Below are 14,947 nucleotides of genomic sequence, written 5' to 3' on the forward strand. Positions count from 1 at the left end.
TGGTGGTAAATTTAAGGTTACTAATTTTCTCTCTGTGTAAATTGCATCCTTTTAAATTAATAGGTTCACTTCCTCAGTTGCATGTTGCAATAGTCCAAAATAATTCCTCCTCCTTGAGTTTCAGCCAGCCTGTCTGTGCTTCAGCTGCTTAGTATATTATTTTGGCTATACTTATAACATGTGTCATGTATCGGATGCGTGTGTTATCTACGTGCGCTGTATAGGAGTTCGGCTTGGGAACAGAGCGCCGTTCTCCTTCCCTGGCGAGCATTGCTGAGTCAGGTCGGCAGTATATGATTACACATGGGTGCCCATCTGCAAGCTGAGAACCCTTTTCCCTGGCTCACCCAACAATGCAAACTCCTGTGCACCCAAACCACTCAACCTAGCCTGAGCCCTCAGTGGAGGCCAGCTCAGCATGGCCTCCTGCAGGCTACGGGCAATCTAGCAATTATCAATCTCGCCTTTAGCCGCGAGCTCTGTGGGTGGATCCATGAGTCAGCGCAAACAGACTTCTTGTCTCTAATATTCTCGCCTCCGCTCCGGATAGGAAGCAAGTACAGGAGGAGCGCCAAGCCAGGTATGAGTAAGTGAATAATGTAGTGGTGTTTGGACTGCTTCATTGAAATTCAGAAGTGTGCCAGGGTTTTCCAAAGTAGATTATTGATACCAAAACTGACTTTCTAAGCATTTTTTATCATTTTTTCAAAGGAATGAGATTAAATAAAGATGCTTTTTCACTCACCTTCACTCTTTTATTCTGTCTTGTGGTTCAGGCCAGATTACCATCTGCCTGAGTGAACGCTGCTGGTGATTTATGATGACTGGGATTTCACACTAAGAGCAGTTTTACACAGTGTGACTGCAGTGGTAGTGACAGCCACAGGTGCTGGCCAGACCGAATGACCGTGTCGAGGGCTGCTTCAGATCAACTGGAGTAAACGGCTTTCACCTTTAATCCCTCATTAATCATTGATTATCTGCATAGGGATTACACAGCTTGTCGTTGTTATATTTAGTGACCGTGCACGACATCTATCCAGAAATGGTAGATTAACTGAATTGGGCCATTTGATCAGAAATATGAGCTTGCAGCCTTGTTGTAGTGTGAGTTTTAGGTTTTGTAAATAGTATGCAATGTTGCCCATATTTGCCCTTGATTCAGAGGCATAGATGTCCCCTGTATTAATGAACCACTCTCATTGAGATTTCACACTTGGACCAGCCAATCATGATAATGGAGAAGGCTGAAGGTTGCAGCGACAGATCCCTGAATGCGAGTATGACGACCAAAGCTTATTAGCGCTGTTGCTGATTCCTTTGCTCTGAGTCATTAGCATGTCAATAGAGCAGAGACACATTCTGAGGGGGCATATTTTTTCAAAGAGCCCGTCAGTCACAAGCGTTTGGACTTTGTTCCGAGAAATATTTGCCAAATTAATGTGCTGTGAATAAATATGCATTATTCATCAGATGAATAAGAATACACTGATGCCTATGCCATGCCCTGCCCTGCCATGCACATTGTTCAGGCTGCACAAATAAAAACACCCATAACCCAGATTTCGGTTTATATGCAGAGCTTCAAAAGTTGTGCACACACCACAAAGTGAGCAGACCGCCTCCCAGACAAAGTAACTCATCCAGCTGTGACTATTTTTCCTTCATTTTACTGTCTCGAGAGATACTATAAAAAGCAAATTATCCTGTGTGTGAGAGTCTTTTCACCACTTGACACTTTCTAAGTTTTAATATCCCACAATAGATGTCTTCAGATCTTAGATGTAGGTTCCCTAACATGGTCATTGGACCCCCTCCCTGCCGTCTGGCCGCAGACCCTGGATCCCTGCTGATAATGACTTCTGCATGGGGTGGGGGGTGATGGTGTTTTGGGAGCTGTCTGAGACTCCTGGAGCATTTTGGAAGCATTTCTTTCCCTATCATAGGTCTGTAAAGATCTGTCTGTGTGAGATAAAGTCATGAGCAGATAAAAACCGGAGACTAGGCTAGGCCTGTCTGCTTTATAGCATCTCCCAAATACCTTCTGAATGTGCCCAAGGACAGAGTCGGTCGTAGCTTGTGCAGCTCCGCTCAGGCCTCCAGGCAACTTTTACTTTAATGTTCCGATCTTTTGAAACGATACATCGAGTTGAGCAGCATGTGTGAATATATTGGTAAATATGGTTAAACTAACAAAAACTGTATAAAAATTCAACAATTGTGTGTGTGTGTGTGTGTGTGTGTGTGTTTAAAACTCTTGTAGCCAGTATGCAAGCTGGTATTTGACATTAGAAATTTCCCCCATGTAATAAAGTCGTGATCTTGAAAGACCCACGTGATTCAACCCCTATTCCCACAGAGAATCCATTATAATTGCTGAAGCAACAGAATGTTTTCCTGCCATTATGAATAATTATTGAGCTATTCCAACTATGGGCACATTGTGGACTTTATATTTTATGTGTTTTAAGTCTCATTTGTCTTTACACACACAGAAACTGCTCAGTAGACTAAAACACTGGATGATGAAGGCGGAGGAGGAATAGAGAATGCAAAGCAGGAGGCGAGGGAGCACAAAAGAAAGTATCTGTTTAGTCTTTTATTAGTTTTATCAGTGGTAATGCGTGGACACAGCGGAACGGCATCAAAGCTGGCACGTCACCGCAGTGTGTCAGACGACCCAGCGATGCCAGAGGCCACAAAAGAGACAACGCTGTCTGCTGAGTGTGGAACCACAACAATAATATTGTCTCTGCAGTACAGATGAGACCGGGCTGCTCAGTGCCAGCGTGTTACTGGCTCTCTGAGTGTCTGTGTGTCCCTGCCAACCTGGAGCAGAGTGGCACAGAGGGCAGAGCTTCTCCCAGCTCTGTTTATTGTCCTCGAACAGCGATGTCGAACCTATTATGTACACTTCAACCCGCCTGGGCCAGGGTCTTCTTCTCTCTGCTGATACTGATAGGGATTGCTGTTTGTCTACACATGTTGATGTATCCATCCGTGGTTCAGCTCTGAGGCAGTGTGTGATGTTCACACTCCGACCTTTACTCCTGCTATTGTTCCTCAGACTTCTGTCGCTGCACAGATAGCACAGTAATCGGGTCAGCTGGAACAACCGCTCATAAAGATATATAGGCCTAAATGGTGGGTCTGCTCGTAAACATGCTGAAACATAAAAGCTCTTACAGCACATGCACACCCAACCCCTGACCGTGGCACCAGTATGTCTCACTATCGTGCACTTCATTTGCATACGCACTCACACTATCACACAATACACACCCAGTAAGCATACTCTTCATGTAGCCTAAGGGTTCAGGTGTTGAGAAACTACAGTGCATTCTTAAACATGCTTGGAATTTGTCCTAATATGCTTTAATTCTTTGACTGGATCTTTCTCAACCCTGTCGTGACTAAGATAATCATTCTAACCTTTTCAAAGGAAGGGTGTGTCTGTCCAGCTGCAAGGGAACTCATGAATGTTTGCTTGTGTGAATGTGTTTTGTTTTTCTTTGCAAGCGAAGGCGTTGTGTGCAGTATTGAATTATCATGTCAGAAATACAAAAATAATAGCGTGTGTTCAACATGTGCCCAACAATTCTTGTCATGCCTTTTTGTTTGGTTAGGACCTTTGGACTTTTCAGTTTTGTCCAAACCATAATCAGGAAGTGTGAAAGGTGCAGGACTTCAATCTAGAGTTTTGACCAAAATTTTGCCTGACCCAAAGAAGTGATCTTGGTCCAGATCAAACTTAACAATAGTTCAGTTAGTTTGCAGGTTTAAAACACTTTTTGGGATAGTTTGGACTTTCAGAGCAGTTGCAGGAAGTTGAGACAGAATTTAACACTAGAAGAAGAAAAAGAGGGAGACACTTTACAGTTCTCTCCAGAAACTGAGATGCCCGGGTTAGCCCAATTTGCCTGAGGTTGTCGCTTCCAATTACATCCTCTCCAATGATCCATGTTTGAATGACTGGGATGTTCATTTGGCCCATTCAAACTAGTGTCAAGTACTGCACCTTAAGTTGGTGATGCTTGTATTAATACCATAATGATATTGAAGTGGCTACGAAATTGAATGAACTTGTCTTTTCAATTTCTCAAATGGAAAGAATACCATCCGCCCAAATTGGCAACACACCGACCTCTGACGCATGCCCATCTAGAAAGATGCTAAAGCGGCCAAGTAGGTTTGTCATACACAAGTCTTAAATGTACTCCCTAAATTGCAATATGAAACCAAAAATAACCAGATCAAATGTAACAAAGACAAGAACCTTCAGGTGCGAAAACGCCCTCAATAGGAAAACAATTCTGAATCCGGATGTTTACTTTCACGCCCTTTGAGTTGATAACAGGGGTCATTTTTGGCACGAGGAAGCCTCTCGGTTTCCAGCTTGTCCACAAATGTCCATCAGCTCACAGACTGACGCTGTCTCTCAGAGTGGCACACATACAGTACAAGCTGAATCATGCCCCCCCCCCCCTGTGTCTGGGTGGCTGTGATGCTCAACGCTTCTGCCTCGAGTCAAACTCACTGAGGAGCTCTGATTCTGTTGATGAGACACAGACAGAGGGACAGACAGGGTGATGAAAGACATAAAGCGGGTTAGCCAGATGGGTGAGTGATGATAAGAGGAGGGAGAGAGAGAGGGAATGGCTCCAATCACTGCTTTTTTCTCCACCGCTCTCTCTCCCTCTTTATCCTTCCATCTTCCTGCATTTCTCTCCACATTTACTCTCGCCCCTTTCTACTTTGCTCACTGTCGCTCTTTCTCTTTAATCAAACAGAAGGACTCGTGTGTTTCCCATATTCAATTCAGCAGACAAGCTCCTCAAGAGGCTCCCTCCCCCCCCTCCATGGATGTGCTCGTGGTGCAGCTTGGAGTGGTGGGAGGTTTTTTTGATTGCTTCAGTTTGAAGATTTCCTCCGAAGTGATTGTACATTTTTGTGATTTTTCTCCTCTTGAGAAAACATGTGACCGTCCAGAGCTCAGAGTTTCATCAGAAACTGTGGGCCTGTGTTTGGGCGGGTGGGGCGCGGGTGAAAGTAGAAGTGGAGGGGGGGGTTAAGGGGTGTGACCTGAGGTTTGAGGGGTGTGGTAGTGTGGGGTTGTGCACTGTTGACATGTGGGTGAAATTATGAGTTTTGGATAATCGTAGTGGTTTGGATTAGGATGGGTGTGTGAGAGTCAGGAATGAATATGCACCAAGCAGTGTGCAGCCCGTGCTCATCCACAGCATGTTAAAGCAAATATATGTTTCTGTTGACTCATCTTAATTTCTGCACAGCGGAATGTGTTGGCAGAACATATTCTGTTTCATTCCATGCTAGAGGCGTGCTTCTTGGTTCTCAGTCTACCTTTCACGAACAACACAAAGCTCCCTCTCCTGTGTCTGTGTTCCAGTGAGAAGTTACACTCGACTCCCGAGCTGCTCTGAGGGAAAGGAGCTGGGGTCAGGCGGATGTCTGGTTCTCACTGCTGTTGCGCCTGCAACCGAGAGAATAGACAGTAACCTGAGACTCACATGGTCTGTTTGTTTCCTGTTAGTGCAGATTATCACATTTCAACAGCCAGGAAGGACAGGAATTATCATCATGGGAGAGTGACATTCTTAGCTGAGAGATGTTTGTGTGTTTGTGTTCTCGCTTGATGAGAGTGTTACGGAACGTACAAAAGGTTAGGAACGCTCTGCGAGTTTGTTTGCGTGTGAATGACATGTTACAGCAACACCAGTGAGGTAGGACATGCAGGTATGTATTTGAACAAAAAGTCAGGAGTTCAACCTTTTTATTTGAGCTGTGCAAACAGTTTACTCTGAGGTATGAAGGTTTATGGTGCAGGCCTGTGAGGCAGCTTTGCAGTTCAGACTTGAATATTTAAAATAAATCATCTTTATTTAAGAAATTACAGAAATATTTGACTATAGTATGACGCCTGAAGTAAATCACTTTCAATTATATTTTCAAGTCTGTTCCATAGACATTTCTAGTTCAAAAACTAAGGATTTCAGTTGTTGCAGCTGAAATCTGCATAAAGACCCATAGTCCCTAATGAAGTCAATATAAAGTCCTAATAAGAAGTGCAGTGCAGCTCTGTGTGTGTGTGTGTGTGTTATGTATCTCGTTTTTATTTGGAATTACAGAATTGAATTGGTCAAAGCAAATGTTCCTCATTTCATTGAATTATTTACATTTTAGAAGGAAGCAATTCTTTTCTTGCTCTGTGACTCAGTTAAAGCTTAATTATGTATTGCATCACAGAGCACTTTGTGCCCTCTGAAAGAAAAACGTCTGCTGTGCTGAAGTTTCTGGTGTTTGAGTTTCAGGAGCACTCCCCCTTTTTCATATCCAGTTTCTCTCCAAATGAAATCACCGCGCTTGGATCACTCAAAAATAATTCTTACAGCATGTGATCATCCGTCCCTATCTCTCACTTGTTTCCTGTGATCTACGTTGTTCTGCATGTTTGATCTCTTGAGCCGTGCCATCGTTCCCTGTGTACGCCGGTGTCGTGTTGCGCCGTCGCTTTGTGGTGCTGTTGCCACATCAGCTGCGGCTGTTGCTCCCCAGCAGAGTTTGTGTTTGCCGTCCAAACAGCAGCGCAGTAATGGTGGTGCAGGGCAGCCAGGTCAGCGGCATGGAGGGAGGGGCAGGGCGAGGGCTTTGTTAAGAAAAGCAGGAATTCTTCCGGCTGGCAGATGAAGTCAGTGCATTCCTCCAAAGCAGCTCCCTATAGGCAGCCAGTGGAGCAGAGCCAGGCACTGAATGAGGGGCAAGATAATGGTTAGGGCTCGGTGTTAAACACCTCCCATTGAGGGCTGGAGAGACAGTCGGAAACAGAACACCATCTGTCCACCGACTGTGGTGGAAGATTTGTCTTTTCCCCACTTAGGCTACAAAGTTTGAATTACCTTGCCAAGCTCTACAGATAATCCTACCGCTGCCTGAGGCGTTCCACTTTTATGAGCACTGCAGTATTTTATTTCCTTGTTTTGAAGCTGAGCAGTAAAAGTACAGGCAGGCAGAGTGAGGACTGAACGTAATGATATTATTTTAGGTTAGAATTACTGCCCAAGACGTGTTTGGGGCTACCTGCTGATCTGCTCTCTGAAGTCTGATGAGAGCCAGATCTAGTCCTGCTGAGGCGGATCAAACTGACAGACACACACACACACACACACACACACTTGTTCTGTCTCTCCCTGCTATGTTTCTATGACTTTCTCCCTGCGCAAACACACTCTCCCAAACATAGACACACTTGAGCTGCTCCACTTTCCCTGTCCGTTCCCCTCGGCAGTAAGCTATCATAACGGCTTTGAAGGAGGGCAGCAGAGCGTTTAATTGGGTTACAGATTGGCATTTATGCTCCCAGGTCCACCAGTTATTGCCGCGGCTCTTAACTAACCACTAGGAACATTACAAAATGCTACACTGCGCTACCCGTCGGCTGCTGGTGTCGAAATTTACAAGTCAATGATGCCCTCACTCAGCACAACACATTGTTGACGTCAGCACTGTTCTGTTGTGGAAACTGGCATTTCAGCAAAATGACGCTCGAGTCAAGTGTCCCAGGCACAAGGTTGCCATGTACCTGTATGTGACCTCTTCCCTACATCGTGATCTACAACTCAGTGAGATCACTGCTGGTGTTGTTAGCTGTTTCTTTTCAAACTTTCACTCCAAGGGACTTTGTATCTCCAACCACAAAAGTCCAACTAGGAAGTTAACTGTGTGGATTAATCATCAACCTCATCGTCACACCTCTTTCTCTGCTGTTGGTGTTTTACAGAGCCAGTGCCATGCAGTGTTGACCTGAGTCAAGCCCAGCTGAAGTGATCTGCTCTGAAGACCTTCTTCTCATTGTATCCCCCCCCTGACCGGTCCCAGATGGAGCTCAAAGTGTGGGTGGACGGAGTGGTGCGGGTGGTGTGCGGCCTATCCGAGGAGACGTCCTGCCAGGATGTGGTCATTGCTCTGGCACAGGCCATCGGTGAGTATCTCAAGCTCTGGAATCATTGTGTCAATTTGTCCGTACCAGTATTCAAGCTTGCTGTTACTTGTCATTCGTTTGCTGGACAGTTTATATGAATAATCTTAATCTCTACAAAAGGATTCTGCATGTGGATATGACTAGAATCTTTGGGCAAGGCAAGCCGTACGATGCAGTAGCATTTAACAACATAACTCAGATTTACACTCCTCTCCGTCTATGAGAGAAGCTGCCTGCCAAGTCATCAGGGAGGGTTTGTCCTAATTTGAAGGTCCTCGTGGAAACTTGGAAGTTATTTGAACATTTTCGACATGTTGTGAGAGTCTGACGCAGCAGCCTTTTATTCCAGTCCTCAGAGGCAGCGATTTAGAAGTATCAGCATCACTACAGTGTGTCTGATGTCATTTGTTCACATATCCTTGCTCGCTTAGAACGCACAACTTTATGTACGTGAAAAAGGAAAAGATCTTTTGTGAAGTGAATCATCCATGGATTTGACAAATATGTGAACTGTAATTTTCACACAGTTGTTTTGTGACGTTCACTTGCACTCACCCTGTGTCTCTCTGTCTCTGTCTCCAGGTCAGACCGGTCGTTATGTTCTGATCCAGCGTCTCAGGGAGACCGAGAGGCAGCTGCTGGCCACAGAGAAGCCTCTGGAGTCTCTGGCCAAGTTAGGTCAGCATGGCAGCGAAGTCCAATTCTTTCTGCGGCGGACTGGCCCGAGCAGCAGTGACGGACCTGGCTCGAAACCAGACAGAGCCACTCCCCTTCCGCTGCCCATGCTTGCTGAGCCAGAGCCTTTGAAACGCAGCCAGCCTAAAAAAGCCCTCACCTTTAACCTGGGACCCTCCACCTCCCCTAGAAACAAATCCAATCAGTATAAGAGGTCTCCTCGGGACTCTCCAGAACAGAGAGCCTCTCCATCCCCTTCTCCCAGCCCTGTTTCTCCACATGTTCTGTCTCCCTCTCCTTCACCACCTATAGGCCCATCCAAAGAGGAGGTCTTTAGGAAAGTTCTTCAGCAACAGGAGAGACTAAGGGCCATTGGGGCTCAGCTAGAAGGCCTAGAAATAGACTCAAACACCTGGGATCGCCCCTCCCCATCTCCCTGTCCCTCACCAGCCTCTGAGGCTCGTCTGCAAGAAGAGGTGGACACCCTCGAGCAAGTGATGCGAAGGAACCAGGCCGAGCTTGCCCACGAGCAGTACTGGGAGGAGGAGCTCCAAGCGGAGGTAGACAAAGAGCGAGGGATGAGGCGGAAGCTGGGGGAGCTCCACGCTAAGCTAGACGACTGCGGACGACGGCTCCACGAGTTCTCGGTGCGTTCTGCCCAGCTCGAGCAAGATATTCAGCGGGAGAGCCAGACGGAGGCGACGGCCAACGGGCCCGAGGAGTCCCTCGACGTTGTGAAGTCAGAGCTCCACAGCCAGGAGAGGCAGGGGTCGGAGCTGGAGGAGCGGCTGTCTGAGACTGACAAGACTCTGGGGAAGGCTTCGTCTCTGCTGCAGGTAAGGAGAGAGGTCACGGTTCTGGAGAGAGGGCTGTAAATACACATCAGCCCCATGTGTTGCACACGTAGCACGGACCCTCTTGTAGCCACACTGTAAACCTGTATCCCTCTCCTACCGGTACACTGCAGCAGACACAACAGTACAGAGACACTCATGAAAAGGGAAAGAAGTGCTGAGTCTAAAGGAAACAGGATTTATTATGACATTTTTATACAGAAATAAGTATCAAAGAGGTCAGGATAACACGAATGCTGTTCGCTCATCCTACCTTGTGTGAAATTGTTTGACTGTCTGACATGTTACAGAGCAGCTGAACTGGTTTGGCAGCTATCGTCTTGTATGCATGTTCTGAACACAGTATTGGTGTTGATATTACAGTGACTTGTATCCTATTCTTGTATCCTGTGGAAAAAAAGACATTAAAGTGGATTGACTGGGAGAAAACAATTTTTTTATTGGATCTACCCAGCTCCAACGCATCATAGTTGGTGATGTCATTGTTTGTTTACTGTTGGTGGGTGTCACAGACACAGTTGTATCAATAAAAGCCTGAATCCAGTTTGAAATTAAGCTATACGAGTTTCCTCATATTCCAGATGAAGATTATGGTATTTACCTCATGGAATTATACAGATATGTATCAGCCAGACTGAAGAAAATAAAGTGCCCGTTTAATGGTTGTATGCTAGATGGTGTTTTGAATGTTTCATCATGAAAACTGTTGCACTGTTTCAGTGTCTTCATAAACAAAGACCATGGTGTCCTGTTTCCAATCCTCTAGATTTGAAATAATAGCAAAACGTTGCATAATAGATTAAAACTGGATGATGAGTGAAGTTGTTTTTCAGTCAGCCCTGTTGGAATGTCTGAGAGTGAACACAACAGATTCAGTGATTGGCTGATGGGACGGAGAAGGACTGAAGTGCTTTGTGATATGAAAGTAACCACAGAGGCAGTTTGCCACCCAGGCCGTAATTGTCTGAAGGAAATCAGATATTTTTATTTCCTGTAAATAACATGTTATCACTGGTAACATGATGCTGCAGTAATGTATTCAGTCCGTGGTTCTAGAGAGGCGACTGTCAGCGTCAGTCATCAGTGAGCTGATTGGTCGAAGCTCCTAGCAGTGTTTCAAGTGTAGGTGCTGACGAGTGCAGCATTACTGTCATTCCTGTCATTAGGTTAATGGAGGCAGAGCTACAGGTGTGAAATGCGTCAGCACAATACGTTAGTCCAACATAAAACACAAACACACGCACGTCTCTCTGTAGTTGTGAGGACACTCATTGACATTATGCATCCCATAGCCCCTCACCCTAACTACAACCATCACAACTAAATGCTTAACCCTAACCTAAACCTAATTCTAACCCTCAAACAAGCCTATGAAATTGTATGGACCAGTCAAAATGTCCTCACAGTGTCAAAAAGTCCTCACAATGATGCTATTGAACCAAACTTGGCCCTCATAACTATAGACAAACACACACGTACACATACTGTACACACAGGCACTGGGGACTGGAGCCACAGCATAAAGCATCTGCCTCCTGAGCTGCATGCAGACACATTGATTTACACACAAATGGATAGTCGATTAAGACTGATTGAGTGGCCTGTTTGTTTAATGTGTGGGCGCGAAGGTGAGATCAAGCCCCGTCTCGGAGGAGGATCTCCGATCTCCATCTTTTCAGTAATTGGAGCTGATGGATATCTTTCCCTGTGACTTGCCTTTGAAATGAAGAAGCTAAATGATGCATCAATCTCTAAGAACGGCGCCACAGGCTGCTGGAATCTGAAGGAATCAGAAGAACTGCTGATGGCAGTTGTGCAACTTTGATGACTCAACACTGTAGCTTAATGACAAGTCCTTTGAGAACCGTCTTGTGGCCTTTGCTGCACCCTTGTGGTGAATTGACAATTGCAAGAGTGGCAGAGTGATTCAAAGGCAGGATTAAGTACATCCGCTTTATAATTAAGAATGAGATTTCATTTAAATTTCACAGAGCAGAATTACATCCCATTTTTTAATAAAAATTCTGTTTAGAGGTCCCAGTGTTCAGTGACTCAGCAGTGACGCTCAGTCGTCCTTTGTTTTCCTCACTGATCCATGTTCTCCTTCCATCTCAGGACAAACAGGACGAGCTGGAGGAGTTGAACAAGGAACTGAGGCAGTGTAACCTGCAGCAGTTTATCCAGCAGGCCGCTGTCCTGCCCGCGCACACCCACTCCCGCACAGAGCTCCAGGAGCAGCTGGAGCAGTTGGAGCTCGCACATCTTCTGCATGATGGATACCGGAATGGAAGTATGGAAACACACAAATAAAGCTTTTCCTCAGCATTGCACACTAGTTGGTTAAAGAGTGATTGATCCAAGCAAACTTATCTCTCTCTTTTTCTCTGTCAGGCCGCAGTGCAACTCCAGTGGATTCACCACCTCGCCCCACTGCCAAACAGTTCCTAGGACATCCACGCAACCTGCAGAACCCTCTAGTGTCCAGTCTCAACCCCGAGGGTGTGTATGTGTGAGACCCTGCTGCTTCCCGCGTCCATCCTGCTCTGCTCCTCTCCTGCCCTGCCCACCCTCTGGTCCCAGAGCCCTTTGCCCCCTTTACTCTCTGCGTCAACTTGATCTGGTGTTTTTGGTGTTGGGTGGTGGAAGCGTCTGTGCGACGGAGGTCCCTGCTATTTCTGCTGACTTCTCTTCTGCACCTAACTCTCCGTCTTCTGCTGATTTGTATGCCTACATTTTAACATTTGATTTAATCCGAATTGAATCTTCCGCACTCCTCTTTGCATTTTATCACATTCTCCTGAGCTCTTTCATGCTCCGGGTGTATCTGTCCTCTCACGTAGCTTCTGCTCCCTGCCCTCCTCCTCCTCCTACTCTCTCGCTGTTTGCTTCTGGACTAACAGTTGCTGCTTCTGTGATACTTTAATGCATCTGGGAACTTGCTCCTAATCCCCCCTCCACCTCCTCCTCCTCCTCCTCTGTAATACAGAGTTGGCTTCCCACCCTTAAATCAACAATCGTCTGCCGACAGCTGCTTTTCACTGTATCTCCATGTCACACATTGATCGCCCTGGGAAGGGCTGTTGCAGACATTGTGATTGTAGCGCTGATTTTCGAACACTGTGACATGGAAAGATACAAGACTAATGTAATTTCAGTTTGCCTTTATAAGTGTGGATACGGTTTATATGTGAGGGGGTTTGTATCTATACTATGCCTTGTACTTTGGTGACGCTTGACTTCCAAAGAGCAAGAGCCTTTCTCAGAGGGCTCTGCAAAAAATGTATTGCACTGTCCTATTCTCCTCCTGTGTGAAGCCTCGGCCCTTGGTTGCCTACAGAGAAATGTATCCTTCGGTTTTCTTTCAGTGCAACTTTTCTTAGGAGCTTTTGCCATTGCTTAAAGAAGGAATACATTTCAGAAGTAGTGCAACAGGGGCCACGGCTTGTTACAGTATGTTTCTTTTCCTCCGTTGTGTGATGCCTCTGGTTCTTTTGCTGTCATCACACCTAACATTTGACCTGTCATAGCCTGCATTGTGCCTCAGTGTACTGTAGATTTAGGACGAGCTTACTTAACCCAAGTCCCAATAACAACTTGAATGACACTCTGTTGAGTAAACCTCTGCCAAGGCCACACAGTCCCTTATGAAACCAAATTTAAATTCACTAGATCCAGATTTTTATTTTAATCTGCACCAAATTTAACACATTGATAAATATCCTAAACATGCCAGACTTTTTAAAAATAAAGATACATGAATTATTCTCAGAGAAATCAAAGAAAAATGTTGGAAAATGCCCTGGAAGTAAAAATAAATTCCTGGATCCTCACCAAAATGTACTGGGTCTCTACTTGGGTCACGCCTCACTCCTCCATAAACTTTGAGAGAGATTTGATTTTGTGAGTTTTTGCGAAATCCTGCTTAACGACAAACAAACGCAGGTGAAAACATAACCTCCTTGGCGGAGGAAAACATAAACAATGCTATTGTCGGTTCACAGCTTTGACCGTATTCTCTAATGTTAAATCACAACCGACCATCCAAACCACCTCAACCAATATTAACTGCATCATAGCACTTAAAACGTCCTGATATGAAAGATGCCGACAGGTCAAAGTAACGTGTGTTGATGTTTCTCCTTACCGTCTGCAGAGTGGTGTTTTCTTTATGGGATTATACAAAAGCCTCTTGATTTTAGCAATGACCAACATGACGATAGGACCTCAGTCATAGTCCAAAGGACCAATAACTGGTCTTGTGTCTGCTTGTGTGTACATAATAATACCTTAATGGAGCCAGGTCTCTCTCCTGCTGTGTCTTAGAGGAAAATTTGTTTTTTCCCAAACAAAGGGATCATCATCCCCACTTATTTTTGTGTCTTGCAGTCCTGACATCCCGAGAGTCGTCCTGGAGATAAAACACGGACGGCAGGGCGAAAGGAAACTTGTTCACTGTTGTGTCACCATCACCTCTTATTTACCCCCCCCCCTCTATCTCTTTGTAACTCATGTCATTATTCAATCTACCATGGTTATACATACTGTATAAACATAAGACAAATATATTTCCAGAGTGTCTTTTTCTACTCTAAACACTGCAATGTATCTGTATGAAATGTAAAATAATTTAGAAACCTTTTATCTAGAGAAATTATTCATATGACTATGTATTTAAATATAATAAAAATGTGTATTGTGTTTTAGATAATCTTTTGTGCATTGATTGTTTTTTAATTACCCTCTTTATGGAACCGTATTTAATTATAATCCGTATTTAAAGGACACAGCGGAGCATCTGGGATACCCAGCAGTAAATAATGAACTCACCACTGTGCACTTTCTAAAAAAATCCCGTGCCATGGATCTCTTATGTGAAATGCATTATGAATATATTATAGGTGATGGAATATGCATGCTTTCCTCATTGCCTGCGACGCTGCACAGTCGTTTCCGGGCTTTTTAAATCTAAAATTCACAGATGGCTGACTCAGAGTTCACCGGGTGCGTCTTCGGTTGCAGAGGGACATGTGGCAAACTGTCCTGGCATCACAGCTTCTGCTGATTTGATTAGTGTGACAGTATACGTACAAGACATGACAATAAAGACACGGGAGCGCTGCGGCCTTGTGAGCATTTCAGAGGCCTGACAGACTATTACATAACCGTAAAGTTCCTTGTATGTTATTCCTGTCAGTGTAAGGAGTTTCCTCTCCACTAGAGGACAACTGATAGCAGAACACTGTGGAATCCCCCCCTCTTAGTTTTAGTATGTTCTGTCTCTCTTTATCTTAAGACAAATTGTTTTGTTCTGTGGTTTCGGACTTAAAGAAAAACCTCCCTGGCCCTGGATAAACACACAACTGCACAACTACATGGCGTCCGCGCAACACTTGCGTCCTCCACCCCTTTCCTGTTTGTTTAC

General features: G+C 45.1%; 1 protein-coding gene across 3 annotated transcripts in view; it reads left to right on the forward strand.

Annotated features, from left to right (window-relative positions):
* Positions 1-14,233, forward strand: part of rassf7a (Ras association domain family member 7a) — a 33,859-nt gene extending 19,626 nt beyond the window's left edge. For all 3 annotated transcript variants that reach the window (XM_061075964.1, XM_061075963.1, XM_061075965.1), the window contains exons 2-6: positions 7,796-7,996; positions 8,579-9,507; positions 11,641-11,815; positions 11,917-12,024; positions 13,912-14,233. In XM_061075964.1, coding sequence (XP_060931947.1) covers positions 7,894-7,996; positions 8,579-9,507; positions 11,641-11,815; positions 11,917-12,024; positions 13,912-13,943 — 1,347 coding nt within the window. In that variant the 5' untranslated portion in view covers positions 7,796-7,893 and the 3' untranslated portion in view covers positions 13,944-14,233. The remainder of the gene's footprint in view (positions 1-7,795; positions 7,997-8,578; positions 9,508-11,640; positions 11,816-11,916; positions 12,025-13,911) is intronic.
* Positions 14,234-14,947: the final 714 nt, after the last annotated feature.

This window comes from Limanda limanda, chromosome 8, assembly GCF_963576545.1.
Source record: "Limanda limanda chromosome 8, fLimLim1.1, whole genome shotgun sequence".
Taxonomy (NCBI): domain Eukaryota; kingdom Metazoa; phylum Chordata; class Actinopteri; order Pleuronectiformes; family Pleuronectidae; genus Limanda; species Limanda limanda.